The following is a 26,822-nucleotide window of genomic DNA, read 5'->3' as shown; positions in this document are numbered from 1 at the left end:
ACAAGTAGTTGTATAGAACTCCGAGAAGCAAACTGGAGACTTCACAAAAGCTCTTCATTCCATTGGAAGTTTCTGGGGTCCTCTGAATGCCAGGCAGTGAGCCAGATACACCAGCTTGGACCTAATGGCTGGTATCTGAGATAGGGGGTGGGGAGCAGACAAGAAATGGTTGGGTGAGAGGTGGGAGGGCTGAGGGCAGGGCACTGCATAGTGCTCACGCCTGGCTGAGCTGAGAACAGCTGGGTGGCCATGCTGCCTGCAGTGCTGTGTGCTCAGGGCCTGGTGATTTAACAGAAGTATGCTCTGGCTGTCGTGTGAATGGGCTACTAAAAACAGGACAGAGGCAAGGAAGCCGATTTGGATGGAAGCAGCTGTTGCTTTAGCCTAGACACCAGTTTTGAGGGGAAGGTACAGGTGAGGGCCAGCAGGCCCAAAAGAGATGTCCAGCACCTGGTGAAGGCCACCTAACTGGCTGATTCCGAAGTGGTTGTCGTTGCCTTTCCACTGTAGGGAAATGCAGGTGTGGGGAGCTGACAGTGGGTGGGGGTCCAAATACTTTCCACCCTCTCATGTTACTTTGTATCCCCTCTTCCTCCATGTCCTCTGACCCCTCAGGCCTGCTCTCCACTCCCTTGGCCTGCACAGAGCATCCCCTTAAGTGAGGGAGGAGCCCAACAGTGAGGGAGGGCATGTGGTGATGGGGGTGGGACTTAAAGCCTGGGCCCTCTGCTCCAGACCCCCTCACAGACCACAGTGCATTGGGCCTTAGCCTGCAGGCTTTGCTCCCCTGTAGAGCTTCTGCTGGTAGAAGTGTCTTCTTCCCTAGTTGCCTCTGCAGACCCAGCTCTTCTCAGGCATGAGGATCAAGGGGTGCCTGGCACAGAGCTGTCTCTGGCCCCTTTCTTGCAGGTCTTCTTAGGGTGCAAGGCTTTGTCTCTGGTCCTCACATGCCTCTACACTTGTCATTTTGGGCACTGCCCTGAGTCCCTGAGTAGCCCCATGGTGCTCATCTTAAACATGAAGGCACGAAGGGCAGAGAAGTGATGAGATGATGGGTGACTTTATTAACCAGACAAGATCCTCCTGGCCACTCAGTACGTCCCTAGAGACAAAATCCTGGCGTACAAACCGCAGGGAGCTTGACTGGAGGCTCCCAGGGCTGGCTGTCATCCCAAGACGCAGATTGTCTTCTGAGGCACGTCCCTATTTATTTGCCCCTGGCCAAGCCCACCATCTCCCTGCTCCCCTTTGTCCTTCCTCCTGACTCCTCCCCTTTCTCTTTGCTCTTCCTAGGAGGCCTGCTGACTTGTGAGCTCTGCAGAATGTGGGCATGGGTCAAGGCCAGGGCAGCAAAGACCCAGAATAGGTGAAGGATAAGGTGCTGAGGGGATATTGGACCCAGGTCCCCCTGGAGCTAGGGATTGACTGCCAGTGAGCAGAATTCCTTGCAGAACCTTAGCTCTGACCTCTGCCTTCCCTTCAGATCTGTTCTCTGCTCCAGGCAGAGCCAGTGGGAGCTCCCTGGTATCTTCTGGTTCCTTATAGCTCCCAACTCTGTGTAGTCCTCTGGGCAGGAGGGACAGGGGAGAGGAGACCAAGAGGAGCCCCAGGTTCTGCAGAACCCATCAAGGATACAAGTAAGAGCTGTCCAGAAACTGGGCAGAGGTCTTATAGGACTTGGGCTTGTTTGTCAAAATGGGCTGGGGTGGTTTCCTTACTGTGCTTGGTGTGTGTGTGTGTGTGGGGGGGGTCTGGGGGAAGGAAGCAGGGTGTGTGTGGGGGTACTGTTCAGGGTGAGAGAAGGCTAGAGGGTAGATTTTCTGTTCCAGAAGGTAGGACGCCCTGGGGGTATCTTCCACAGTCTCTGGGCATGGCTGGCTTTGGTTTGTGGTCACTCACCCTTGCAGAATGCACCCCTCCATGGGATGACCAGCACTGAAGGCAGCCCTGGTTGGTGGGATGCTGGTGTTGAGACAGGCTCTTTCTCTTGCCCTCCAGTCTGGGGGCCTCTCACGTCTGCCACCATGGCACTGGTTGCCTGATGGGGGCAGGCTGGGATTGGGGGATCTGAATATTCCCTTACTTTGACTCCTGCCAACTCACATTTTACTTGTTTTTGGGGGCCCACTCCTATACCGTGATGTCTAACTGCAAATGTTGGGAGAGACAGCATTTATATCCGCCCCTTCCCTGTGGGGGTCCAGAAAGACCAGAGAGTCCTCAGAGAAGAACTTTATGTAAGGGGAGGGTGTGGGGGCACACTTGGGTCACTGTCACCGTGGGAAGATGCTGCCATCCACCGCCTCTTCCAGAATGGTCTCCACGCGCCTCCGCTGCAAGGAGAGGGGCTGGGGTCGGTGTGGGAGGAGGCGAGGGGTCCTCCCACCCACCCAGGGCTTGCCAGAACCTCTTGTCGATCCAGGGGATCCGGAATCCGTGTGGGTTTCAGCTGTGGCGGCAGGAATGTCTCCAGTCTGATGGCGGCGCGCGCTGAGTCCTGCCGCTGGATCAGGAGCGCAATTTCCTCTGCCTGCGGGCCAAAGCCGGCTGAGCGGCGCCGCGCCTCAGCTGTACCCACCCTCTGCCCACTCCTGCGAGCGGGTGGTCTTCCCTAGGGGTGGTGCCCCCGCCCTTGATTCCAGGCCCACCCGCATTCGGGTGTAGCGCAGTCGCAGGGCGCGGACTCGCCCGCGAGCCTCCGCTGCCTTGAGGACGCCCAGCAGCCGGTTCCAGCGCTCGGTGGGTAGTTCGCACTGCGTCCAGGCGCGGGGGTCGGGCATGAGGTACTCCAGCTCTACCGACTCGCGCGGAAAGATGGAGGCGGCTGCACCCACGTCCTTGAGCAGGTCGCCGAAAAGCAGGTGGCGGTGTCGCTGCGTGGGGCTCATGGCGGCCAGCCCCTCCAGCGTCAGCGTCCAGCCTGGCTGGGTCGCGGGCACCCGCTGGGCGCGCTCCTCACGAGGCCCGCTTCCTGACGCGCTCTTCCCCACCTGCTCACTCGAGCATTTCCCTGCGGGCGGCGGCATCCTCTGGCCTGAGGAGGGAAAGGGACACCCCGTTTGCTGTCCAACCTTAAACCGGTCCCACCGCGCGGTCCAGCCCCCCCCCCCCCCCGCGGGATTTGTCGAGGTAGACTTCACTGGCGAACCTTTGGCCTTTTTGAACACAGGTCGTGGCCAATGCGCTCAGCCGGGTGGTTGACCCACTGCCTCCGGCAGTCAGCGAGGACTTCCTGATCCATTCAGTTTTATAAATTGCCCTTTCTGCCCTACCGAAGGATTGAACTGAGAAAATGCTGAGACACCCCCTGCCCCAACCAGGCGATCTCAGGCCTACCCAGGGATAGAGACCACAAGGGACTTCCCTGGGTGAGGCCTATTGACCCCCATTTCTGTGGTCACCTGTCAGCATCCCACTAGAACCCCGGGGACTGGTCTTGTCTGTCCTGTCCGGGTCCCAGGAGCACTGGTTTGGGGGTGACCCCGCCAGGCCGAGTTGGGTGTGCACGTCTGTGTAGGTGTACATTTTTTTTGTGGGGGGGGGGTATCCTTGTGGCTCTGTGTGTGTATGGCTGCATGTGAGTGGATGGAGGCTCTGAGCCCGACTGCTTTAGGGCGGTCGCCATCATCTTGGCTTGACTCCTGCTGGGCCGAGGCAAGGGGAGCAGAGCTCAGAGAAGAGGGGAACGCCCAGCGTCCTTCTGGTCCCAGTCGCCCCATCTCACCCTCGGGCCAGATCCCGCTCACCGTGGGTCAGGAGCAGAGCCGGGGACCGCCGGCCCGCCTCCAAATTTCAGAGTTTCCCACCCGCGCCCACTCGCCCGACCTTCCCGCGCACCCCAGTTTACTTTTAGACGGTTCTCTGTGGGAATCTTCGGTGCTTGTTGATGCGGTTGCCGGGCAACCCGAGCCCTGCCCCACCTCCAACCGGGTGGGGGCGGGGCGGCCCCTCAAGCTGAAGTGACCGCTGTGCTGTACATACTGACGCACCATTTTGGGGGCCACGGACTCACCATCTGGGCGTGGGAGAGGGCTTTGGGCCTAACTGCAACCATACTTTTAAGGCTGAGATCCTTTCCCATCAGTGCCCATGAGGCACTGGGACAGAATTCAGGGCCCCTCATCCTACCCCTGGGTGATTGGTCCTAGATTTTTGGTGGGGTTCTTTTTTTTTTTTTGTCTTTTTTGGAACTGGGGATCGAACCCAGTGCTTTGCGAATGCAAGGCAGATGCTTTGCCACTGAGCTACATACCAGCCCGGTCCTAGATTTTCATAATCTATTTGTCATTTATTAATTTTATGATACAATGACAATTTTAGTTTCTCAGTTTATTAATTCTGTAATGATTCATGCACATATCAGGTATTCACATACTCATTCCACAGTTTAGTTAGACTAAGATTAGTGCAGATTTAATCATAGTGTGTTCCGGTCTGCATTACTTCCCAATCCTATCATACCTCGTTCCTAGGTAGGCAGATGGTACCTTCTGGAGTTCAGAGCCAGAACTCTACAGGTGCAGCTTCCTGGCTGAGGGGCCGGTCACTGAGCATCCCAGGGCCTTCCTGATGCTGACCCCCTCCTGTGTGTGCTTAGGCATCAGCACTGTCGGGGAAGGCACTGCACACAGGGGGTGGGGAGGTTTTACCGTGGTCCTTCTTCTGGGATGGGGGCACAGGGAGCTGGAGAGAGTTCTGTCCTGTCAGAAGGGACTTGTAGCTTTCCCTTGGTATAAATAAGAAGCATTGATGCAGGGAGGGGGAGAGGAGGAGCAGGAGGACTCCCTGCCCCTGCACTGGGGCTGGGCGCCAGGGCTGGCACCAGGGAGGCATGGAGGTGTGTGCACCCTTTGCAGATGCTGTGTTCATTCTGGCACCAACTCTGCCCAGATGCAGGTGACATCCCACATGGCCCTGTTGGCTCCACTGCGACTTGTGGGCATGTGCTCCTTTCATGTGTGACATTCATGTCTGGGCCATCCCTGATTTCCTTGCATGCCTTGTTTTGCCTGTGTATGACATGTGCACATAACATGTCCCCTGATGACCTTTGTGTGACTCGTATGTTCTGGTCAGGCCCAGGCTCTGCCTGCACCCCTCCTGAGGGCTTACTGAGTTCTGGTCAGGGTAAGAGAAGTCTGCCATTTCTTCTGTACTGCCAGTCCCCCTTTGTGGGAAGGTAGTCTGCATCTCATCCTGGTCACCAACCATCAGATGACAAGCCTGTCCTCCCACCTGTGATTCTATCTATGAGGGGCCAAGAGGCCTCCTTCGTCTGGCCTTTGTGCCAACCTCCATGGAGACTTTCACAGGTGTCCGCTGAGATAGCTCACAGGCCTGCCTGCAGCACTGCAGCAGTTGGTGTGGAGACCCTGTGGTGGGCTGAGGGCTCCAGGGCTGGGGTCAGGGGCAAGGCAGGGAGGGCTCCCTGGAGAGGCAGGACTGGAGCCCCCTGGGGCAGGACCCATATGGGTGTGGCAGCCCCAGGGACATGTGAGATAATCAGACTGGTGTGTCCTGTGGCTCTGCTCTGCCGACCCTCACAGTACCTACAGCATCCCCTTCTCCAGGACAGGGTCTGGGCTGGGAGGCAGCAAAGGCCATTAGGAAATGAGGCTCTGAAGATGGGCAGGCAGGAAGGGGAAGCTGGAGTGGGAACTCTGGGCTCACCTAGGGAAGGAGCTGCAGGAATCTGAGCCTCCCCTGGCCCAGAGGTCTGGGGTCAGACCCTAAGGTCTGGGGTCAGCCTTGACTGGAGAGTATGTGTGAGAGTGTGTGTCTCCTGGGTGTTAGAGAGCCTCGGCTGGTGTTTGCCTATTCCCACGGGCATCTGTGCTTTCTCTGAGTCTGCCAACATGCCTTGTACACCTTGTAATGGTTTGCATGTCTGTGGCTCTGGTGTGCATCCCTAAGCATGTACCTGTGTCTCTGTGTATTTATCCCGTGCTTGTCTAGGCATCTATGTACATGTTTGCTGGTCTGTGTTCCCCAAATGTCCATGTATTCCTGAGTCTCAGCTGCAGTGGAGATGCAGAGACAAATCCTGGGGGACAGCTGGGGATGCTGAGTCCTGGGGCATCTGATTGCTCTGGCCTCTCCTGATTTGACAGGTATCCTAGCAACACTGTTGTCAGTTGCCTAGCAACCAGATCCCCATCCTTGGAAAAGAAGCAGGGTCTGGCTGTGTGGGGGGAGGTCTAGCTCTCCTTCACATCCTATGTAGGAAGAGCAACCCCATGACTGTTCAGTGCAGGGGTCACTCACATGGCCTTGACTTGTAACCTTTCATTTCAGTGTGCTGATGACCTCTGTGCTGGCAAGGAGGCAGATCCATGGGAGTGATTCAGCTGTGTGAATGCCAGAGCCCTTCTCTGGGGCCCAACTGTGGAGATGCCCTTGGTGTGGCTCCATGTGACAAGCAGACCTGGGCTTTCCCAGCCTGCCAGGTGGACAGGGGTCTTTACCCCTCTGAGGTTTCACATTCTCATCTGCTGGAGAGATGTGCATGGCAGCAGCCGTGTGTGCTGGGGAATGTGCTTGTTTGTTCAGGCATGGTGTACAGTAGGCACAAACAGCACACAGTAGGTGTGGTTCCAGTGCTGGGTGCTGGGTTCAGCACCCTCCTGCTTGTTTACAACAAGGCTCTGAGCTCTGAGAACTGGCTGGGCTGGACATTGCTATCTGCCTGCCCACTGAGGCTCTGCCAACTGTGGAGCCTGGCTGAGGGGTGCTGTTGTAGGCAGGGAGGCCATCCAAGGCTGGTCTGGACCAGGCTGTCCAAGGCTGTGACTGCATGGGTTGGGGGCCCATGTCTGCCTGAGTGAGTCTGTCTGTCTGGTTCTCCCTGAGTTCCTGTTCCTGGGACTCTGTTGTGCGAGCCTGTGTCCTCGTATGTGTCTGAGTTCTGGTCTGTGTCTGCATCTGTGTCTGTGCACACCCATGTCATGTGTCCTGGCCTGTGTGTGGGTCTGCTGGGTCTGTGGGTCCATCTCTTTATGTGTGCCCTGATCTCATGTCTGTTTCCATGTGGTATGGGGCCCAGGTGGCCCTGCGCAGCCCCTCCTGCTCTGGAGCAGCAGCCTCCTCCCCCTCCCCCTCCCCCAGCTGCCGCACTTGCTGCACTCGCCACTGCGTCTAGTCTGGCGTCTGCTGAGAAGCAGCAGCTACGCTGCAGCCCCATCCAGACCCTGCGCTGAGACAAGGAGCGAGCCGCCTAGCCCCACTCTGCTTCAGCCTCTCCATCCGTCTGCCCAGGGCTGGGGTCTCCTCAGTCCCCATTCCCAAAGAAGTCGTGGAGATAGGGCCTGAGGTGCTAGAGGTAAGTGGGGGGCCTTGCTCTGCAGGGCTGGGAGGGGCAGGAGAAGGCTGTGCCCGGGTGTTCCTGGGCATGTCTCAGGGGCGCTAGCGTCTGTTCTGTGTGTGCCTGAGGGTGGTTTGGGCATTTCTGTGTTCATATGTGTGCATCACATCACCTTTGAACAGACGTGGCTGTGTCCCCGAGCCCCTGTGGGTGCATGTGTGTCCTTGTGTAACTATCTCCATGCAGTCCACGTTTGAGTCTGTCAACCAAATGCGAGGTACCTTTGTGGGCGTGAGTGTCTCTGTGTTCTGTGTCCCTCTCTTGCATACACCCTGGTGTCTCCATGTGTGTCTGTGTCTCAGCACAGCCCGTGTCCTCACGTGTGTGCTTTGTCCTGCATGTGTGCTTTGGTGTCTGCAGCCAGCCCTGGGGTCTGCATGCCTGTTTGGGCTGCACCTGCTGTGCTCTGCATCCTGTGTGGGTGTGTGCCTTGCAACATGGTCACTTGTTTCTGTGCCCGGTCCCAGGTCCTATACAGACTGATTTTTCAGGGCAGCAGAATGGAGTCGCTCTTTCCTGCCCCACTCTGGGAGGTCCTCTACAGCAGCCACCTTCAGGGCAACCTGTCCCTCCTGAGTTCCAACCACAGTGTGATGCCCCCCCACCTGCTGCTCAATGCCAGCCATGGCTCTTTCCTGCCCCTTGGGCTCAAGGTCACCATCGTGGGGCTTTACCTGGCCGTGTGCATCGGGGGGCTGCTGGGGAATTGCCTCGTCATGTACGTCATCCTCAGGTAGGTGGGGCCCCGTTTCTCTGTGAGCCCCATACAGCCACAGATGGGAGACTGGACAGGAGGCCGTTTGGGATGGACCTGAGCAGATGGAGCTGTCTTGCTGCTTCCATTAAGCTCCTTTTCTCCCTGTCCAGGGAGCGGGATCTATCCTGAGGCCCTGGATGCTTAGTCCTGTCCCCAGCCTGTCTGTCCAGGTAGTGACGTCACCTCCCTAGACCCTGGTTTGAGCTGTGCTGAGCGGACTGTGAGTGACCTCGTGGGCTCCAGAGGGACCCTAGGAGTCGGCCCTCCTCAGGGCTTGCCAACCTCTCCCACAGGGACAGGCCGCCCTGAGGCCCCTCTCCTCTGAGCCTGGATCTGCTGGTGCTCAGAGATGGGAGAGCTTGGGGACCAGAGGAGATGCTTGTGCCAGGTGGTTAGGGTGGTGGCACGGCTGGGTGGCCATGGGGGCACTGTGGGGGCACTGTGGGGCTGCACTGTGAGGTGGGTAAGGAACCCCTCACGTGGCACATACCCTGGGCACACGTGGCAGAAGGGGAGGGATTTCTGGGCTGGGGAGATGAGGGACCCTGGTTCCTCTGGATGGGAGAGAGTCGAGTGCACTGCAGACAGTGAGTGGGTCTTGAAAGGAGCCTTGGGAGACTTGAGCAGGGAAACAAGACACCAGTGAGTTTTTACTGGCCCAGGGTGTTCTCTCTGACCCAGAAAGAGGTGATTCTGAAGAAATGCTCAGGGCTCTGAAGCAAGCGTCCCTCCCTCCATAGGGCCTCACAGGCTCCCAGGAAGCTGCTGGGTAGCAGTGGTGTTGGTGGAGGCAGAACAGGACAGTGGAGTGTCCAGTCCCTGACTCCCCAACTGTCCTCTGAGCATCCCTGACAAACCCCATTTCTCTGTGAGCCTTGTTTCTCCATCCAGGAAGTGGGAAGGACAGGCCTCATAGGCACGTGTATGTGTGTGGTGTGTGTGTGTGAGAGAGAGAGATGCATGGTTGGACAAGGGGAAGAGCAGCTTTGCCCTTCACAGTACTGACCTCTAGGGAGGACCCTAGGGAGGGTCCTGCATGACCCACAGGCCTCTGTGGCCAGAAGTGCAGCCGCCTGGGGCAGCCAGGTACCCTGACCGCCTTCCTGCTGACAGCACCTCCCTGTGTCTCCTGGTACGGGAGCATTCCAGCCACTTCCTGGATGATAGTAGACATGGAGGCCTTCTTGACCACCCGTGTCCTCAGAAAGACCCATGCTGAGGAGCTGCCATGTCCACACCACTCAAGTGGTGGCACAGAGTGCATTTTGAGCCACCAGACTGGGGTGGCTTCCAGGAGTTAAAACACCTGGTTCCAAGCCCCACTCGCTTTTTATCAGCTCCAAGGCCTTAACAAGTTTCATAGACTGGGTATGGTGGCACATGGCTGTAATCCCAACTCAGGAGGCTGAGGCAGGAGAATTGTGAGTTGGAGGCCAACCTGGACAACTTAGTGAGACCCTGTCTTGAAAAATAAAGGGCTGGGATGCAGCTCAGTGAAAGAGTACCCCTAGATTAACTCACCAGTACCATGAAAGAAAAAAAAGGAAAAAGAAAGCAAGCTACTTAGGGCATCTGAGCTTTAGTTCTCTCCCCCATGCAGCGGGAACCCAACAGCATCTCTGTGAGTCTTAAACGAGGTAAAACCCATGGAGGAGCTCGACACAGGGAGGTACCGTCATCGTCACTGTTGTTCACATTGAGGTTGCGACTTGGCCTCTTTGTGCTTATTCTTTTTCTTTTGGTGCCAGGAATTGAAACCAGGGCAGTTAACTCGTGAGCTATATCCCAAACCCTTTTTAATATTTTATTTAGAAACAGGATTTCTCTGAGATTCCTAGGGCCTTTCCACGTTTCTGAAGCTGCCTCTGAGCCCAGCGTCCCCCTGCCTCACCCTCTTGAGCTGTGGGATCGAGGCATGCACCACTGCACTGGCTGTCTTTGTGCTGCTCTCCCCTCCCCCAATATTTTTAGTAGTAGATGGACACCATGCCTTTATTTTGTTTATTTATTTTTATGTGGTGCTGAGGATCAGACCCAGGCCTCACACATGCCAGGCAAGTGCTCTCCCCCAGCCCCCATCTTTGTGCTTATTCTTAATCTCTAATACACAGAACTAAACCCCAGGTTATTTTATGGCAACTAAATCGACATGGAATATTGTCACCTCTGGTGCTTTAACTGCCACCACCACCACCATCATCCTTACCATCATCATTATCACTATCAACACCACCACCACCCTCATATCTCCACTTCACTGTCACCACCATGACCATCGTCACCACCATCGCTGCCCCCATAACCATTCTCCCCACCACTACCACAACCACTTAGTAATTCAACAAGTATTTATTACTAATTTGCAATTTTTGCAGCCCTGTTCCAGGTGCTTGGATACAGTTGGGCCCTATGAGCACCCCTCCTGTCCCTGTCACCACTTCCTGTTTCCATTGCTAGACAGTAGTGTGGACTAGGAGGTCTTTGATGTGATTTCACACACTTTGGAGCTCTTACAAACCTCTGGTCGCTGAAGGGTTAGGAGTTGAGTCCATGAGGAATCTTGAGGGAAACTCAGGGGAAAGGCAAGGTCTTTCTCTTACGATTCAGGCATGTGCTCTGGCACCCCCACAGTCTTTAAGGTCTGGAGCTCTCTGTAGGTGTCAGAATCCCTTCCTGAAGCTGCCTCTGAACTCAGCGTCACCCTGTTAAAATGTTGGTTTCCAGGCTCCACTCCCCAGACTGGCTCAGTGGGCCTAGGATTGGGTCCAGGACCAAGTCCTTGCCTTTCCTGCCAGGGCTAGTCTAAGTGGCCAATGGAACCTTTCTTCTCCCTGTCCTCTCTTCAGGCACACCAAGATGAAGACAGCTACCAACATATACATTTTTAACCTGGCTCTGGCAGACACCCTGGTCCTGCTGACCCTGCCCTTCCAGGGCACAGACATCCTACTGGGCTTCTGGCCATTTGGGAATGCCCTGTGCAAGACGGTCATTGCCATTGACTACTACAACATGTTCACCAGCACCTTCACCCTGACGGCCATGAGTGTAGACCGCTACGTAGCCATCTGCCACCCGATCCGTGCCCTTGATGTCCGGACGTCCAGCAAGGCTCAGGCTGTCAATGTGGCCATATGGGCCCTGGCCTCTGTGGTTGGCGTTCCTGTTGCCATCATGGGCTCAGCACAGGTGGAGGATGAAGGTCAGTGGGTGGCCCTCCTCTCTGTACCAGGTTCCCCATGGTTCCCAGCAGCCCCTTCTGATCTCGTTTTTCTCCCTGCAGAGATCGAGTGTCTGGTGGAGATCCCTGCCCCCCAGGACTACTGGGGCCCCGTGTTTGCTGTCTGCATCTTTCTCTTCTCCTTCATCATTCCCGTGCTCATCATCTCTGTCTGCTATAGCCTCATGATCCGGCGGCTGCGTGGTGTTCGTCTGCTCTCAGGCTCCCGAGAGAAGGACCGGAACCTGCGGCGAATCACCCGGCTGGTGCTGGTGGTGGTGGCTGTATTTGTGGGCTGCTGGACGCCTGTGCAGGTCTTTGTTCTGGTTCAAGGGCTGGGTGTCCAGCCAGGCAGTGAGATGGCTGTGGCCATCCTGCGCTTCTGCACAGCCCTGGGCTATGTCAACAGTTGTCTCAACCCCATCCTCTATGCCTTCCTGGATGAGAACTTCAAGGCCTGCTTCCGCAAGTTCTGCTGTGCATCGGCCTTGCATCGGGAGATGCAGGTATCTGACCGAGTGCGGAGCATCGCCAAGGATGTGGCCCTGGCTTGCAAGACTTCTGAGACAGTGCCGCGGCCCGCATGACTAGGCGTGGATCTGCCCATGGTGCCCGTCAGCCCACAGAGCCCATCCACGCCCAACACGGAGCTCACACAGGTCACTGCTCTGTAGGCTGATCCCAAGCATCTGGAGCTGTAGATGGCTTTTCCCTTTGGCCCATGATGCTCAGTCCCAGAGGAGGACCTGAATGACATCATGGGGCAGTGGACTGTGGCTGCCTCTCCTGCTGCGGCCTCTATAAGACTAAACTGCACTCCTGGTGCGGGGCCAGAGGGATGCAAGGACACTGCCTGCAAGTGTCCACTGCTCTGTGGACACCTTTGAGAGGAGCTGCTGCTCAGCAGCCATGCTCCTGTGACTCCTCCTCCACCTCTCCCATGCCGAGTCAGCGGAGCCTTGATACTGCAGGTGGGCTCATGCCCAGGTGTAGCCGCGGCTCTGTAGTCACCTGCACCCCACATGCTGTGTGCTATTTGTGTGTCAGGGCTCTGACTGCCTCTGACCTTGCAGTGTCTACCCAGGGCCACTGGACTGTCTTGGTGTTGCCCAGGAGTGTAGTGGGCAGCATTTCTCTGTGGAGGGACTGGCCCTGAGCCCAGAGTTCCCACCTGGAACCCTTTCTGACTCCATCTGAGCAGCCAGGGCTGCCCTAGGAGGGTATGCAGCAAGCTGTCAGCCTTGGCTGGAGGCTTCGTGTGGGTCCTGGCCCAGTCCCTTTCTCAATGTTCTTGTGCTACAGTGTACGGCTTGTGGATTGGACCTGCCTCAGTGCTGCCGCTCTCTGCTCTTCCCGATGGTGGCCCTGTCCTGGGCCTGACTCGCACTTCCCTTTCTGAGGCGAACAGGAGGCCTGACCCCAGCAGTCTTTCAGGGGCTCTTGCCCTCCAGAAGCCTGATGTTCACTGTTGTGCACAGACTGTGCAGCCAGTGCTCCTCTGCAGGTGTGGGAGGTGGCTCAGGGAGGGGTGCTGCAGGACACCATCGGTGGCTCTATTGCTTGCAAAGCATGGGCCCTGTGTGTTTAGTCAGAACAGCAGGCTCAGCCTGGAGGGCCCTACCACCTTCTGGGGGGTTCTCCCACAGTCTCCTTTGCTTGAAGTTGGGTCAGTGGCTGTGCAGATGGAAGGGGCCTGAGGCTGGGCTGGGTTTTGCTTTGCATACCCAGTGCTCACCGTTTAGTCGCAGGCCTCAGAGTGTCTCTGGGTAAGGCCTGAGCCTGCTGTCAAATGTGAGGTTGGCCTCACAGGCAGAGCTGCTGTGCAAGGTTTGCTTGGGCTAACCTGCAAGGACTCTGAGCTTTGGGGACTCTGTCCCTTGGGGAAACCCTGCTGTGATCACCCAGAGAATCAGGCAGCTTTGCGAACACTCTTCCTGCAGGTGAATTTTTGAAATACCTGCAACATTGAAAAGAGTCTCTTCTTCCCCAGACCTTGGTCAGTCTTGGGCTGGTTCTTCCTGCCCTGGGGAGCCTTGGCTGCAGGGCTGTTCCTGGGGAGACCCAGGCACACTCTGTGAGGCCTTTGGCAGGAGCCACCTGGCTATAGTGCTTTCTTGCCAAGGCTGAGAACTTTGACTCTGTGCTGTTGCAATGCCATCTGTGACATTACGTGTGTATTTATGCCTGTGACCAGTGTCATTCCTTGTGTGTGTAGCCAGCCCTGAGCCTGTGTCCTGTTTCAGACTCTTCCACCAGGGGGTGCTGTGGTCCACGGCAGACCAAGGCAAGGCCTTGCTGGATGCCCTCCTTAGACAGGTGTTTCTGACTCCATCCACATGGGGACTGGTGTTGGGCTTAGCACAGGAGCGGGAGAGGGCTGTGGGGCTGGTGAGTCCTCTGGCCTCTGTGAAGCTGACAGGTCAGCCCTGTCCCTAGGAAGTTGACCCGGTGAGAGGAAACTAGTTCCTGATGTGTTCCAGGGCTTCCCTTTGATACAAATAGTGCACCTGGCACCCTGGGCTACGGTGGATGCCCCTCCTCCCAGGGCTGCAGGAGTCTCTTCACCCCATTTTATGTGCAGACCCTCACCTCTGCTCAGTTCCCCTTCTGTGAGCAGAAACATGAAGAGCAGCCTCGCGAGTGGCCCTGCACCCTGAACCATAGACTCACTCTTGACTCCCGAGTTGACTGGCAGAGGGCACCCTGTCGGAGAGACTTGACGGCCCACTGGTGGGCTCAGGGTTTCCCAGGTGGGCAGGTGGGCTGATACTATTTTGTGCAAGTTTTCATGATGGACAGCCTTGGGCAGTGTAGCAGTACTTTGGACGGGCAGCTTGTGCCCCACAGTTGAGTTCTCATAGTTCCAGAGGCGGAAAGCCCACGGACAGGGTGCTGGGCCCATCAGGTTCCAGTAGGAGCTGACCTCCTCATTGTGACATGACGGAAAGAGGGCTCCAGAGCTTGGTTGTCCCATTAATAAGGAACTAGCAGCACCACAGAGTTCCACTTTCACAGCCTGCTCACCTCCCAAAGATTCACCTCCTGACACCAACATGTTTAGGACTACAGCATACGAATTTGGGAGTTAGAGTTCTCACACATTGCTGTTCAACAGAGGTCCAGCATCAAGGGAAATGTGGGAGGAATAGGCCCTGCCAAGGGACAGTGTTTTAATGCCCAGGAGATGGTGTGGTCCTGCTGGAGGGGCTCCTGTGAGGGGTCCTGGGCTGCTGAACCACCCTTCTGGTGGGGCATATGTCCTGGGCAAGCACCCACCGGGGTCTGCCAGGAGCCTGGCTAGCAGGGTGAGGCCACAGGGGGAAGGCTGAGGCTCCATGGCTCTCTAGGATTGTGCCCTTCCCAAGGTCCACCCAGCCCCATAGCACCCCTGCCTGCACCTTTATCCTGTCCCTGGATGGGGACAAATCCAGCTTCCATGAGCCTTGATTTTTTCTTTTGTGCAAAGGGAAACATAGAACCATCCTGGTGGGGCTGTGGGTAGGGCTGGTGTGTATGTGGGGCTCAGTCAGGAAAGCCTGGGCACAAGAGTTGTTTCAGACTATTCCACCAGGGGGTGCTGTGGTCACATGGCCGACCCAGGCAAGGCCTTGAGGCCCTGAGGTCATGAGGGTAGTGAGATTTGGGCACTTTCCCCGGGACCAAGAGCCAGAATGTGGGGATTTGGAGGAGTGAGCTGCTCAGGGTGGCCCCCTACCCAATAGTAGGAGTCTCTGGTGGGAGGAATAGGGCTGGCTTGGGCAGGACGCTGGTAAGTCTGCCTTTGGTATCACTGGGCCCTGGCCGTGTCTATCTCTTGGTTCCCGTGGTGCTCCCCAGGAGCTGAGGAGGGAAGGGGAGGCAGCTCCCTTTGTTGGGCTGTGGATGGGAGCAGGAGCCATAAACAAAATGTGATGGGGCCTGTTCTTCTTCGTGGCCCTCCCCTAGCCTGGCAGCTCTCCAGGGTGCCTGCCTCCTGCTCTTCGCACCCACTCACCCTCTCCTCCAGGCTCATTATTCAGTGCTGTGCTCCTGGTTCTGCTGCCACAGCAAGATGCAGCCTCCGCCTGGGTCCTGAGGCGTTCTCGGGCCTAGGAACAGCGTGCTTGAAGTGGTAATTAGGCTGTTTGCGAGGTGTGACAGCCCAGGCACAGCTCGTTCTCTCTGTGGAGAGGTGGGTGTGGATGGTGGTTAAGAAGCACCCTCAGCCCCTCAGGGTGAGGAGCTGGAGCTGCTTAGGCTGAGAGCAGTGACTCTTCACTAGGCCTCAGTTGCTCCACGGGTGGCTGGGAGCCGAGGAAGCTGGCATCTCTGTCTCCATCGGTGTCTGTTCCCATGGTGGTGCCGCTGCTCCACTGTGCACGCGGGCATGTCAATCATTTAAGGAGTGTTCATCTAAACACTGTAACATGAGCTTTCTTAATCTTAACCTTACCCTAGCCATCCTGTCCCCCTTCAAGACTGAGGCAAGAGGTGCAGCATTCTGTTTCAGACCCGGGAAGTCTTTAGTGCTATCCTAACTCTTCCAGGCACTATCGGAGGAAGGCATGGCACCCCAAATGGGACCCCCCACCCTGAGCAGGAGCGATTGTCTCGTGGGAGCTGATGGCTCCCTCACAGGACCACAGGTCTGCTAGACACACATCCTGAGCAGCAAGCAGAAATTGATCAGGACTTCTCTGGAGCCCTCTTGCCAAACCAGAACTGAAATCACTATGGGCCAGACCACAGCCTGTCCAGGACTGCTTGATTACGCAGGCCTCTTGCCCTGGCCCCAGCTCTTCCTCCATTTGAATCTAAAGCTTCTGTCAGCATCTGTGAGGCTTGGGATGCTGGACCTCACTTTGCCTTCCCAATGTGGCCACAGTGATTAAAATCTCCTGCTTTTCACCATGACCTTTTCTGTTTGGTTTTTGGGTGAGTGGCCAAAATTGGTCAGGCCTGTAGCCCAGGACCCCAGGAACATTCCTATCTAGTATACAGCCTATGGCAGAGACGGTGACAAGTGACTTCTGAGAAGAGACATAAGAGATGTCCACTCTTCCTATTGGAGCTCTAGGATCAACTCCCTGGGGGGCTGGGGCCAGCTTGGAGGCCCTCAGTCTGTGCAGGGTCCATGCATATCCTCAGCCCCTGTGCAGCCTCCAGAGGACCTGAGTCCACTGCGTCCCGACTGAACAAGGGAGACAGAGCCAGAACCACCCAGAGAGGCCACTCCTGCTTCCTGACACTGAGCAGCAAAAACAACATTGATTTTTTTTTGTAGCTCTGGGTTTTGCAGAAACAGCAATAGGTATCACATACAATGTTGGGCTAGGGAAGATGCCAGGTAGAGATTACAGTTGTTTGGGGCTCATGGAGGCAGGGAGGGGACAGTGAGGTGGGCTGGCACTGTTCTGGACTTAGGTCCAGTGGGGGAGGGGGCACCTTCTCTGGGGTGCCTTGGAAGTGGTGAGGGCTGAAACCCACCGCATGATGCTCCATGCTGTAAGGCCAAGAGCCAGGGTGCCCAGAGTGACTAGTCTTTGGGCAGTCATGGCCTCTGGACCCCTGAACTGTGCATCCCTACCCTGGAGGAGATCCAGCACCCAGCTCTGGACCCAGGCCCACCCGGGAGAAGGGAGTTTTGGATACCTGCTCCTCCAAGGGCATACAGCCTCTAGACTGTGGGGGTCCAGAGGTCACCAGGGCCTCCAGAGGGCATGGGCCTCCTGGTGGATGTCCCTGGGCTTCAGGCCAAGGTGGATTTTTGTGGCTCCCTTTGATGTCCTTGTCCTCAGCCTTGGCAGCAACACGTGGCTCTGCTGCCCGAGGTGCCCACAGTATGGTCACATCATAGTCCCATTTGGGTAGAACCTAGGGGAATACAGTGCTGGTTCCAGGACAAACTCATAGTTCAGGGTCCCTCCCCTACCGATCGCTGTTCCCAGAGAGGACACGGATGGGACCATCTGGGGGCCATCTGCTGGTCCCTCCTTTGTGTGTGACCAGGCTTGGGTGCCTTCTGCCGGGACCGGAGTCTCTGCTTCTGTCCATGCAGGGCTGTCCAGAAGCATGGTCTTTCTGCGGTTGTCTGTGCAGGGTGGGTGTCTTCTGTGTGGAGAGCACAGGGGGATGATGGGAACAGTATGGACACCCCTGGCTGGGGTGCTGCATCTGGGAGGAGAGGGAAGGCCTGGGCACCAAGGCCCTCAGCACAGGAATGTGGTGCGGAAATTCTGGCGGAAGCCCTGGTCCAGGAAGGCATACAAGAAGGGATTGAGGCATGAGTTGGCGTAGCTGAGGCTGGTGATGGCGTAGGAGATGCCGATGACCACGGATGTCTGGGGCATGTCGGTGGTCAGGGCCACCACGGAGGCCAGGTGGAAGGGCGTCCAGCAGAGGAGGCAGACAGCCAGCACAGTGAGGACCAGGGCAGTCACTTTCCGCTTGGCCTTGCCCAGAGCCTTGGTGCCAGAGCGGAGTCTCACGGCCCGCAGCCTGCGCAGCAGGTCCACGTAGAGCCCACAGATGGTGCACACAGGCAGCACGAAGCCCAGCACCAAGGTGTAGATGCGACTGGCCTGGAACCAGGCCCGCTCTGGCTTTGGGAAGCTCAGCCCACAGCTGGGCACCTGCAGCTCATTGCTGTAGACGCCAGCAAAGGAGAAGAAGGGCAGAACCATGACAGTGACAGCAACCCAGACACACAGGCTGGCCACCTTTGCCACCCGTGGGGTGCGCCGGGGCAGGCGGCGGGACCGCACGGTGGCCAGTACCACCAGGTAGCGGTCCATGCTCATCAGGGCCAGAAAGTAGATGCTGGAGAAGATGTTGCAGTGGTCAATGGCCAGCACGAGCTTGCAGAGCAGCTCCCCGAACGGCCAGCGTTGCAGCAGGTGCTCTGCGATGTTGGCAGGCAGCACCAGCGCGAAGAGCCCATCTGCGACGGCCAGGTTCAGGACCAGCACGTTGGTCACGGTCTTCATCTTGGGTGCCCTCAGGACCACCAGGATGACTGCCGCATTGCCAGCTATCCCCACGACACAGATCACGGTGTACACCGCCGGCAGCAGCACGTAGAGTGCCCATAGCGGCTGGGGGAAGGTGGTGTTGGGCTGGGTGCCGTTGTCCTGGGAGAGGCTGGTGCCCACTGTGGCAGCAAAGAAGGAACTTCCACTGCCATTGGCCTCTGTGTGCTTGGCTGACTGCATTGTCTTGGGGCTGGAGGCAGGTTCTGGGCAGGGGTCTCTTGGGCTGGATTCTGGGAAAGAAATAGCCAGAAACTTTGGGTTCTGGCCACCAGAACAGTGGCCACCTCAAGTTCTCTGGCAGAGGGTGCCACCACTCCACACTTGGGAGTCATTCTGTCCATCCTGGTCCTGAGGCAGGCAAGAACCTATGGGGTGAGGGGGCCTCCTCTGGGATGGCAGGCACATTGGCAGCTCAGCGACCCTCCCCAGACTCTGCTCCTGCTCTGTGAGGTCAGCCACACCACCCTCTTGGGAGGCAGATGCTTGGAGCTGTTCCCAGCAGCCCCCACTCTGCCCAAGCACAGTCCACAATTAGAGTGGTCAGGACTATTGTCCTTTGGCAAATGCACTTCCCAGGGGCATCCCTAGCTGCCTTCAAATCCCAAGTACCAAAGTATCAGAACAAAGCACCTTCCTGCAGAAGTTCCCAGCCTGCACCCTCTCTTCCTCCCTACCACTACTGCAGACCCTGCCAGACTTCTCTCCACTCACCTGTCAGGTGCCTGGGGCCAGAAGTTGGTGACCTTCCGGCTCTGAGTGGCAGCGGAGCTCAGATAGCCTTGGGAGGGAGAAGGGAGGTGGTTGTCCCCTGACAGACTCCCGGCAGGGGTCCTGGTCAGCTCTCACCACTGGGAGGGGGATTCCAGGACCTGCCTGCTGGCTGCCGGTTTCCTAGCTAGGCTCTCCTCCCTGTGGCAATGCTGATACGCAGGCAGGGAGGGAGGCGGGTTTCTCTTGCTGACGCTGTGAGCCCCAGGAGGCAGCCCCCCCACAGTGCCGTGATGCCTGCAATCAACCCATCCAGGGCCTCCTTGGCGCTCACTCAGCTAGGGACTCCCAAGGGGCTAGCTGAGCAGCATGTGCGTCTGGGTCTGTGCGGGCACGTGTGTTGGGAGGGTGGGCCATGCAGGGGCCTCTGGCATTGAGAGCATCTGTGGGTCACCATGGGCCTGGAAAGCCTTACCTGTGTACATGGGTGTCTTGTGCCTGATCCTGGGTGTGCATGACACGTGGCACACGCAGGTGGGTCCCTGTCATGTGCACAGGGGTTTCTGTGGGTGACTCTACACTGTGTCCGAGGGGGTCTGGGTGTCTTTGGCCGAAGGTAGGGCCTGGGGACCATGTGTCCTCATGTTGAAACCTGTTGGCTGCAGGCCACACAGCTTCTTTGTGTCTTTTATGTACGGAGCAGAAGCTGGCAGGCCCTGAGATGGTGGAAAGGAGGTCTGCCTGCCTGCTGGCTCCTGTCCACTCACTGGCCCAGTGGCTCATGCAGCGGTGGCAAGTGTGGCACTCTCTCTGGGCTGATCCTTAGGTCCTTCTCTTCTCCCCACCTTTGGCTCCTGGAGCTAGATGTGCCCAGACTCACTCAGCCTAGTGGTGAACAGCAGGGCAGTCTGGCAGAGCAGGCTTGGGTGGCAGCCTCAGGAGGTTCCTCAGTGTGGCTGGCTGCAGGAGGCCTGTGGCTGCCCATCAGAGTAATGTCCACTGCCCTCTGGGTTGCAGCTCATGGCTTCTTCTGTAAGTCGCTCCATCGTTTCTGCTTGGGCTTGTGTCCCCTGGTGGTCTGCTTGAGTGCCTGGAAGTTGCAAGGCCTGAGGCCATGTCCACAGGCGCTGCAGATGGGCCCCTAGCTCCCTGCCACGTGCCATGTGGAAATGGAGTCCCAAGGGGGCCTGGCTGGCAGCAGGGCCCGTGGCTGAGCCCAGAGGGATCATCCCCAGGAAAAGCCTAAAGACCGTGATTTTGGGGTATTAGGTGGGTCTGTTCAAAGCTCCTGGAAACCAGAGACAGGACAGAGAAAGGGGCAGCCTGTACGTGGTGGCCGTGTCCTCCTTGGCTGTGGGGCACAGGCATCGCCAAGGGCATGGGCTTGGCCAGGCAGTGAGGGTCTTGGCTGGGGTGAGGGATTGACCCCGCCTCAGCGCAACGGAGGCGTGCATGGTGGGGGCACGTACTCTCCTGGAGTGGGGCTGACCAGGCTGGGCCTGATCCAGGGTGCTGCTGGTCCCCCCCTTGAGCACCAGCATGGGTGGACTTCTGGGCACCCTCTTGCTCCTTGTCCTCTGCACACACCAGAGGACTGTTCTTTCTCCAGAGCTGGCTGCTCTAGACTGCCTGCCCTCCAGCCCACAGGGGAACAGCCTATTACAGAGGGCAGTTCTTAGGTTCAGACTCTCCCTCAGGGCTTCCCACCACGCCCCTGCTTCGTCTAAAGCAATCCTACTAGTGTTTGGCTCAGCCAGAGCCCCTTCCACACCCTCTCTCTGCCTTCCAACTTGTCCTAGTCAGACCCTCACCAAGGCCATCACATCCAATGGGGGGGGGGGACAATGGGAAGGACAGGCATGGGGAGGGAGGTGATGGGAAGGAAGAAGGGAGCTGGGAGGGAGGTGTTCTGCAATTCCATAATATAATGGGGTTTATTATTCTATAATTCTGTGTATAGCTGCAGCTTTCAGGCTGTGCCTAGCCTCGAGCTACTCCGTTCTCAGTGCAAATGCTAAGGCAGAATGGCCTGTGACTTGTTTGGCTAACAGATGACCACCAGACTTTGGACATGCCTGAGACTTGTTTGGCTATCAGATGACCACCAGAAGTTGGACATGTAGAAGTTATGGGAAGAGAAACTCCCATGCTCAGCACAATCATAAGGCACAAACCAATAGATAAATTAATCACACTAGAAAAAAGTGACCACTTGAACTTGCAGAATGAAAACAGAAGCACAAGCTGGGTGCGGTGGCCAAGCCGGTAATCCCTGTGGCTTGGGAGGCTGAGGCAGGAGGATCGTGAGTTCAAAACCAGCCTCAGCAACTTAGTGAGGCACTTGGCAACTCAGTGAGACCCCATCTCTAAGTAAAATATAAAAAAGATCTGGGGATATGGCTCAATGGTTAAGGGCCCCTGGGTTCAATCCCTGGTACCAAAAAAACCCAACCAACCAAACAAACAAACAAACAAAAAACTCAGAAGCGACTGCATGCAGGGGTGTACCAACCCAGAGCAGAGAAACCAGGTATCCTGGTGAGTTTGTGGGTCTCGCTGGGTGTGATCCTCAACTGAAACACCAGAAAGGAGAGGTGCCCTGGCAGTGGCACAAGCCCTGCCAGACCACCCGGTGGTAAGAAACTCCCCTGCTGCATGACACTCTACATCTGGGTTGGTCCAGCATCTTTCTGACCACCGTAGTGGCTCTTCTGCATTTGATCTTCTCTCTGGGTGCAGCCTCCTGCACCCTAGGTCCACCTTGACCCTGTCTTAGCCTTTCCGTAACCTGCATCACTGTGTAAAGTGTGGTGTGTCTTGAGTGTCATAGATATTAGTAATTAGGGTTGGAATAAAAGAACCTATGATTGTCCAACTGAAGGCCATGAAGTAACCCAGGAATACTCAGTGAATTTCAGAGTGGGAAAGTGGTACAGCCTGTGACTTTACTGTTATTCAATGAAGCTGACACCGTGGAAAGGCACAAATGTCTGGTTTGTATTAATGGCTAGCATGCTCACAAGAGGAGGGGTGGGATTGAGGGGCAGAACGGGTTTGGGAGGTCCAGGGGTGCCAGGGGTGAGTGCTAGGCACTCAGGCCCATTGGGCTGGGGAGGCCCAGGGTCCCAGGGAGGCGCTGTAAGTGCTGGTCATCTGGCCTGAGGGCCATGTGTGCAGGGCTCCAGCTGCCTCTTCCCCTTCCAAGAGCTCTAGGGCCACTCTGTGTCCCTCAGCTCCTACCCTGAGGTGCAGGGAATAGCTTTCTTCTGGGTGGGGCAATTAGAGGTCAGGGGTGGAGGCAGCCCTGTGCTAGGTCCATGGGTGGGGTAGGGCAAGGCTGGGTATGTCTAGGTGTTGGGGGTGGAGGGAGGGGACAGGGCCGGTGGCCTGTACTGGGGTGTTGTGTGTGGGGTTTTCACAGGGGCCAGGAGGAGAAGCAGCCTAGGTTTAGGACCAGCCACAGCAAGACCTGGAGAAGGTGCAGAGGCAGTGCCCGGGGGGAAGTGGGGAGTCCAAGGGAGGTGGAGCCCCCTGCCTGGTGTTCAGCTCAGGGCTTCTGGGGGCAGGTAGCTGAGCAGGCTGGGGATGACAGACAGGTGACAGGTCAGGAGGGAGGGGGGTTGGCCTAGGAGGATACCAAGACCTCCCCTTAGCCCCTGAGTGTCCTCTGGTGAGTGGGGGGAGAAGATGTTGACTCCCCTTGCCACCCTGCAGGGTCATGTAGGTGGCAGATCCCCAGCTCAGAGAACTTGGCTGCGAAACTGTGGCTCAAAAGCACAAACAGGAAGGAGCTGCTTGCCCTCCAGGGCCCAGGCCCGTCTTGGCCTCCCTGCTGGGGCTGTAGACATCCGTCACTGAAGTGCTTCCAGTCCCAGCCCCCAGAGGCCCCATCCAAACAGAAGCGGTGGGAGGTAGTACGCCCACAGCTCCAGGGCCATCTTCCACACCTGCTTGGCAGGAGCCCAGGCCCCAAACAGACCCTGGAACAGCTGTCCTTGCCCAGGGATTCCCAGCAGCTTCCAAACTTGCCTGGTGCTCAGTCCCAGGGGGCTTCACCAAGGGCCCTGTGTCCTTCCTTGGGGCAGGTCTCTGAGGGTCTTAGTGCACAGGAAGGGGTGGTAAGCACTGCTGAAGATGTAGAGTCCTCCTTGGATAGGAGGGGTCTGGGGGGTCTCACTGTCCCTAGCTGAGGGGCAGTTGTGGTCACTTGTCAGCAGAGGCAAAATGGGCAGGGAGTATGCAGGTGCCTTCAAGTCTGCAGAGAGGGGCTCCCAGGCATGTCAGTGTGTGCAAACACACATGGTACTGGTTCGCTGCTCCTGATACTGCAGGGCCGGGAACCCCAAGCTCCCAAGATGGGCCCAGAACATCCAAGAGCCAAAGCTGGACCCCAGCCTCTTTCTGTTTGGTGATTCCTGACAAAGGGCAGGCAGGGCTGATTTGTGCTTGATGCCCCAAGGCTCTCACTCCCTCACTAGTTCCTATAGAGCTATGACCCTGCGGGCAGTCCCCATAGGCTCATGCCCTCACTTGGCTGGATTGTGGTCCTGGGTGTATGGGCAATGCTCTGGGTGCTCCAGGAGCCAGACTGGTGGACTTTAGACTAGGCTATCCGAAGGCTAGGGAGGCTCGCCGGTCTCTGGTACCCCCAGGACAGGGAGAACCGGTAGGGCTTGGTGGCTGAAGGGCAGGTGTGACGGGCTCCAAAGGGTCAGGGAGCTGTTGGCCTCATCCGTTTCCTCTGCTCTCCATTTGCTTGGCCCCAACCTCCAGCTCAAAGGGCAGGCACTGACCTGAGCCTGTGCAGGAGCTTCAGCTGCCTGGGAGGACAATGGGTGCCACTGTCCCAAACAGCATGCACACCTGTCCACATCACCCTCCTGCACACTTGTCCACATCACCCTCCTGCACACCTGTCCACATCACCCTCCTGCACACCTGTCCACATCACCCTCCTGCACACCTGTCCACATCACCCTCCTGCACACCATGTTTGCAGAACTTCTCCAGATCAACTGGAACAGAGAAAGATCTGTTTCCCTGGACAGGGGCTGGGGTAGGGCAGATGCTGGGCACGGGGGCAGGGCCCTGGTGATCCCTGGTCCCACACTTGCTCCCTGCGCCCCATGCACACTGGTTCATGCCTGTGGCCAGGGCAGCTCACTCTGCAGCATATGTTTCCCACCTTTCGTGGCACAGTTGCCTCTGCTCAGGTCCACACTCAGCACTCACCGTGCAGTCCCGCCCTCCCAGGGGCACAGCTCCTGCTTGTGTGCCTCATGGATGTGTCCTGAGGTTCTCCCACAGGATTCCAAGCCTGGGGACTCCTCTTCCTTGGGAGCCTCTCCCTGACACTGTCCTCTGCGTGTGCCCTGGCCGAGGAGCTTTAGGAAGGGTGCTGGGTGTCAGGAGGGGCCAGCTCTGTCACTACACATTCTTTTCTGTGGCCCCTGTGGCCCCTCTGGTCGCGTCCAGAGGTCCTGCTGGGGTGAAATCTCAGGCAGGCAATGGATGGGGGAGATAGGAGGGGACCCATGGGTTTTGAGGATCCTGCAGAACCTGATGCTCGGAAAGGTCTGGGGAGCTGTCCTCAGGCTGGGTCTGGGGCTAGGCTCTTGGGGCAGCTGAGGGAGGGTGTAGGCCAGGGAGGCTGCACACTGACCTCTGCTCAGAGGTGGGCATGTTCTGGTACAAGCCAGGACTTGGGGAGGCACTCTCTGCCAGTGAGTACCTCTGCTCCTATGTGCCTCTGTGGCCTGGGTAGCAGACATCAATGTCCCCACTGTGTGTGAGGCCCTAGGCCTGATTTTGGATGTCTACACTGGGCTGGGACCTGGCTGGTGTAGGGGTGATGCTTCTGTCAAGGGCTTGCTTAAAGGATACTCTTACCACCCTGGCAAAAGCCCGGGAAGGCACTGAGGCAGGGACTCCCAGGCCCAGCTGAGAACTGCAGATACACCAGCTCAGATCCTTTGGGGAGGCAGTGATGGTCTCTGCTTCCAGAGCTGGAGTGGGGCCTTTGTCTGAGGGACTGGGGTGAGGGTATGTGAGTGAGGCCTCGGGTCTGGGAAGCAAAGAAACCTGGGGGGGGCCTCAGTTCCTTCATTTGTCCTGGTCCTTTTGGCCACGTGCCCCACAGGACACGTGTCTTCTCATGGACTCCTGGGTCCACCCTGTTCCTGTCCCAGTGTGCTCAGCCCAGGGTCTCAGGGAGGGAAGGGACTACTTGTGTGTATCACATGGCGTCTCAGATGGTTTCCCTCCTGCATCTCTAGGCACAGAGGTGGAGGGAAGTAGTGCCATGTGCTTCCTTGTCCTAGAGGAAGAACTGGCAAAAGCAGGTTTTCTAGGTCTTGAGGTTGCGAAGCAGCACCCAGCTGAAGCTGGGTGGACATGATGTGATGGCCATGTGTGGGCCATGTGTGGGAGCCACCTGGGTGATTCTGGGCTGTTGCTGTGGTGCTAGTGAAGTGTGGCACAGGTGTGCCTGGTGCAGGTGAGGTGTGGTGCAGGTGCGCCTGGTGCAGGTGAGGCGTGGCACAGGTGAGGAGTGGTGCAGGTAAGGTGTGGCACAGGTGTGCCTGGCGCAGGTGAGGTGTGGTGCAGGTGCGCCTGGTGCAGGTGAGGTGTGGCACAAGTGTGCCTGGTGCAGGTGAGCTGTGGCACAGGTGAGGAGTGGTGCAGATGCAGGTAGTGCTGTCACATGCCTGCTGGTCCTAGAGCCACAGGACACAGCTTAGCTTCCCGGGAGCTGGCACAGCAGCTGGCGCTGGTTCCAGCCTGGCTCCCTGGAGATACTGAGCCTGTGGCTACCCCGGGGAAGGGTGTGTCATTCCACCAGAGGACAGGTTGTGTACCACCAGATGACCTTTCCTGTCTGTGGATACTGTCACACCTCTGGCCTCTCAGTGGAGGTGAGCAGAACCCTCCCAGACTCAGGACACTGGAGACGTGGGCAGAGCTCTTTGCCCCTCCACCCCACACACTGTGTGTGCCCCGAGGGCAGATGGAGTGTGCAGTGCTGCTGTGGTCTGCCAGAGATGGCTCTGCTGTGGGAACGTGAAGAGCCTGATGGACTCATGCTGGTCAGGGTGCTGTCACGGTCTGCCCTGTGGGGCAGACCAGGTGGTGGTCAGGAGTACAGGTGTCATACCAGCTTTCTCCTTGCTGTGTTCCTGGAGTGAGTTACTCAGCTTCTCTGAGCCCTCATCTCCTTATTTGAGGTAATTTTCCTGCCTTAGCCAAGTACAGGGGTGAAGGGCACTGGCTGAGGGCTCACTCAGTGTTTGCATGCTGCTAGAAGGAGGGGCCTTGCCCCTGCTGCTCTGGACTGAGCCTGTGTTTCAGCCTGGAGGGACACTGATCTCACATCTGCTGTGAGTAGGTCGGGATGCTGGGGGTGCTTCTTGCAGGTGTGTGGGGGGATCCTCAGCCTGTGCAGGCAGTTGGGAGACCAGGTGGCCACCTGTGGCTGAGGTGTGGGCTCTGCCATGGAGTGGAAGCACCTCACAGTCCCCACTTCCAGGAGGTCCTCCCAGACTAGCTCTGTCCCTCCGAGAGGCAGCATTCTCCCCAGGGCTGAGCAGATGAGCACAGTCCCTTCTGGCTCTAGACTGAGCAGGTCTTGTGCAACCCTGACCCCCAGTGGCCAGTTCCAAGTTCTGGTGCAGAGGAGTTGGAATAGCCAGGGACATGTCCTGTCCCAGACCCTGGGGCCCCTCCTAAAGAATAGCCTGACCCATTCAAGGGAGACTCCTGGGTACAGCT

At 57.4% G+C, this 26,822-nt stretch overlaps 3 protein-coding genes across 11 annotated transcripts; 1 reads left to right on the top strand and 2 right to left on the bottom strand.

The window, feature by feature from the left end:
* Positions 1 to 1,016: 1,016 nt before the first annotated feature.
* Positions 1,017 to 3,096, bottom strand: LKAAEAR1 (LKAAEAR motif containing 1). Its single transcript, XM_081291745.1, has 3 exons — positions 2,649 to 3,096; positions 2,408 to 2,530; positions 1,017 to 2,333 (listed from the first exon to the last, which is right to left on the bottom strand). The coding sequence occupies exons 1-3, from the start codon at positions 3,024 to 3,026 to the stop codon at positions 2,274 to 2,276; spliced, it is 561 nt and encodes a 186-aa protein (XP_081147871.1). The 5' UTR covers positions 3,027 to 3,096; the 3' UTR covers positions 1,017 to 2,273.
* Positions 2,419 to 16,205, top strand: OPRL1 (opioid related nociceptin receptor 1). Of its 9 annotated transcripts, none has more exons than XM_081291739.1 (5): positions 6,324 to 6,446; positions 7,043 to 7,318; positions 7,852 to 8,093; positions 10,964 to 11,319; positions 11,401 to 16,205. In XM_081291739.1, exons 3-5 carry the CDS (start codon positions 7,861 to 7,863, stop codon positions 11,922 to 11,924), a joined length of 1,113 nt encoding a protein of 370 aa, XP_081147865.1. In that variant the 5' UTR covers positions 6,324 to 6,446; positions 7,043 to 7,318; positions 7,852 to 7,860; the 3' UTR covers positions 11,925 to 16,205. The 9 variants fall into 9 exon arrangements, 8 of the variants coding, with proteins under 8 accessions (XP_081147867.1, XP_081147862.1, XP_081147863.1 ...); XM_081291740.1 differs by having other exon boundaries at positions 6,359 to 6,446; positions 7,105 to 7,318; XR_014021649.1 differs by lacking the exons at positions 6,324 to 6,446; positions 7,043 to 7,318 and adding an exon at positions 8,411 to 8,505 and having other exon boundaries at positions 7,340 to 8,093; positions 11,401 to 12,841; positions 15,864 to 16,205.
* Positions 16,206 to 17,525: 1,320 nt separating this feature from the next.
* Positions 17,526 to 18,527, bottom strand: NPBWR2 (neuropeptides B and W receptor 2; the record flags this gene model as incomplete). The annotated part of the gene is made up of 1 exon (XM_081290265.1): positions 17,526 to 18,527. One exon carries the CDS (start codon positions 18,525 to 18,527, stop codon positions 17,526 to 17,528), a length of 1,002 nt encoding a protein of 333 aa, XP_081146391.1.
* Between the last annotated feature and the right edge of the window lie 8,295 nt (positions 18,528 to 26,822).

Source organism: Spermophilus citellus (genome assembly GCF_964194105.1).
Source record: "Spermophilus citellus genome assembly, chromosome: 4".
Lineage (NCBI taxonomy): Eukaryota > Metazoa > Chordata > Mammalia > Rodentia > Sciuridae > Spermophilus > Spermophilus citellus.
Note: the sequence above shows the minus strand (reverse complement) of the source record. Positions and strands in the feature narration are given on the sequence as shown.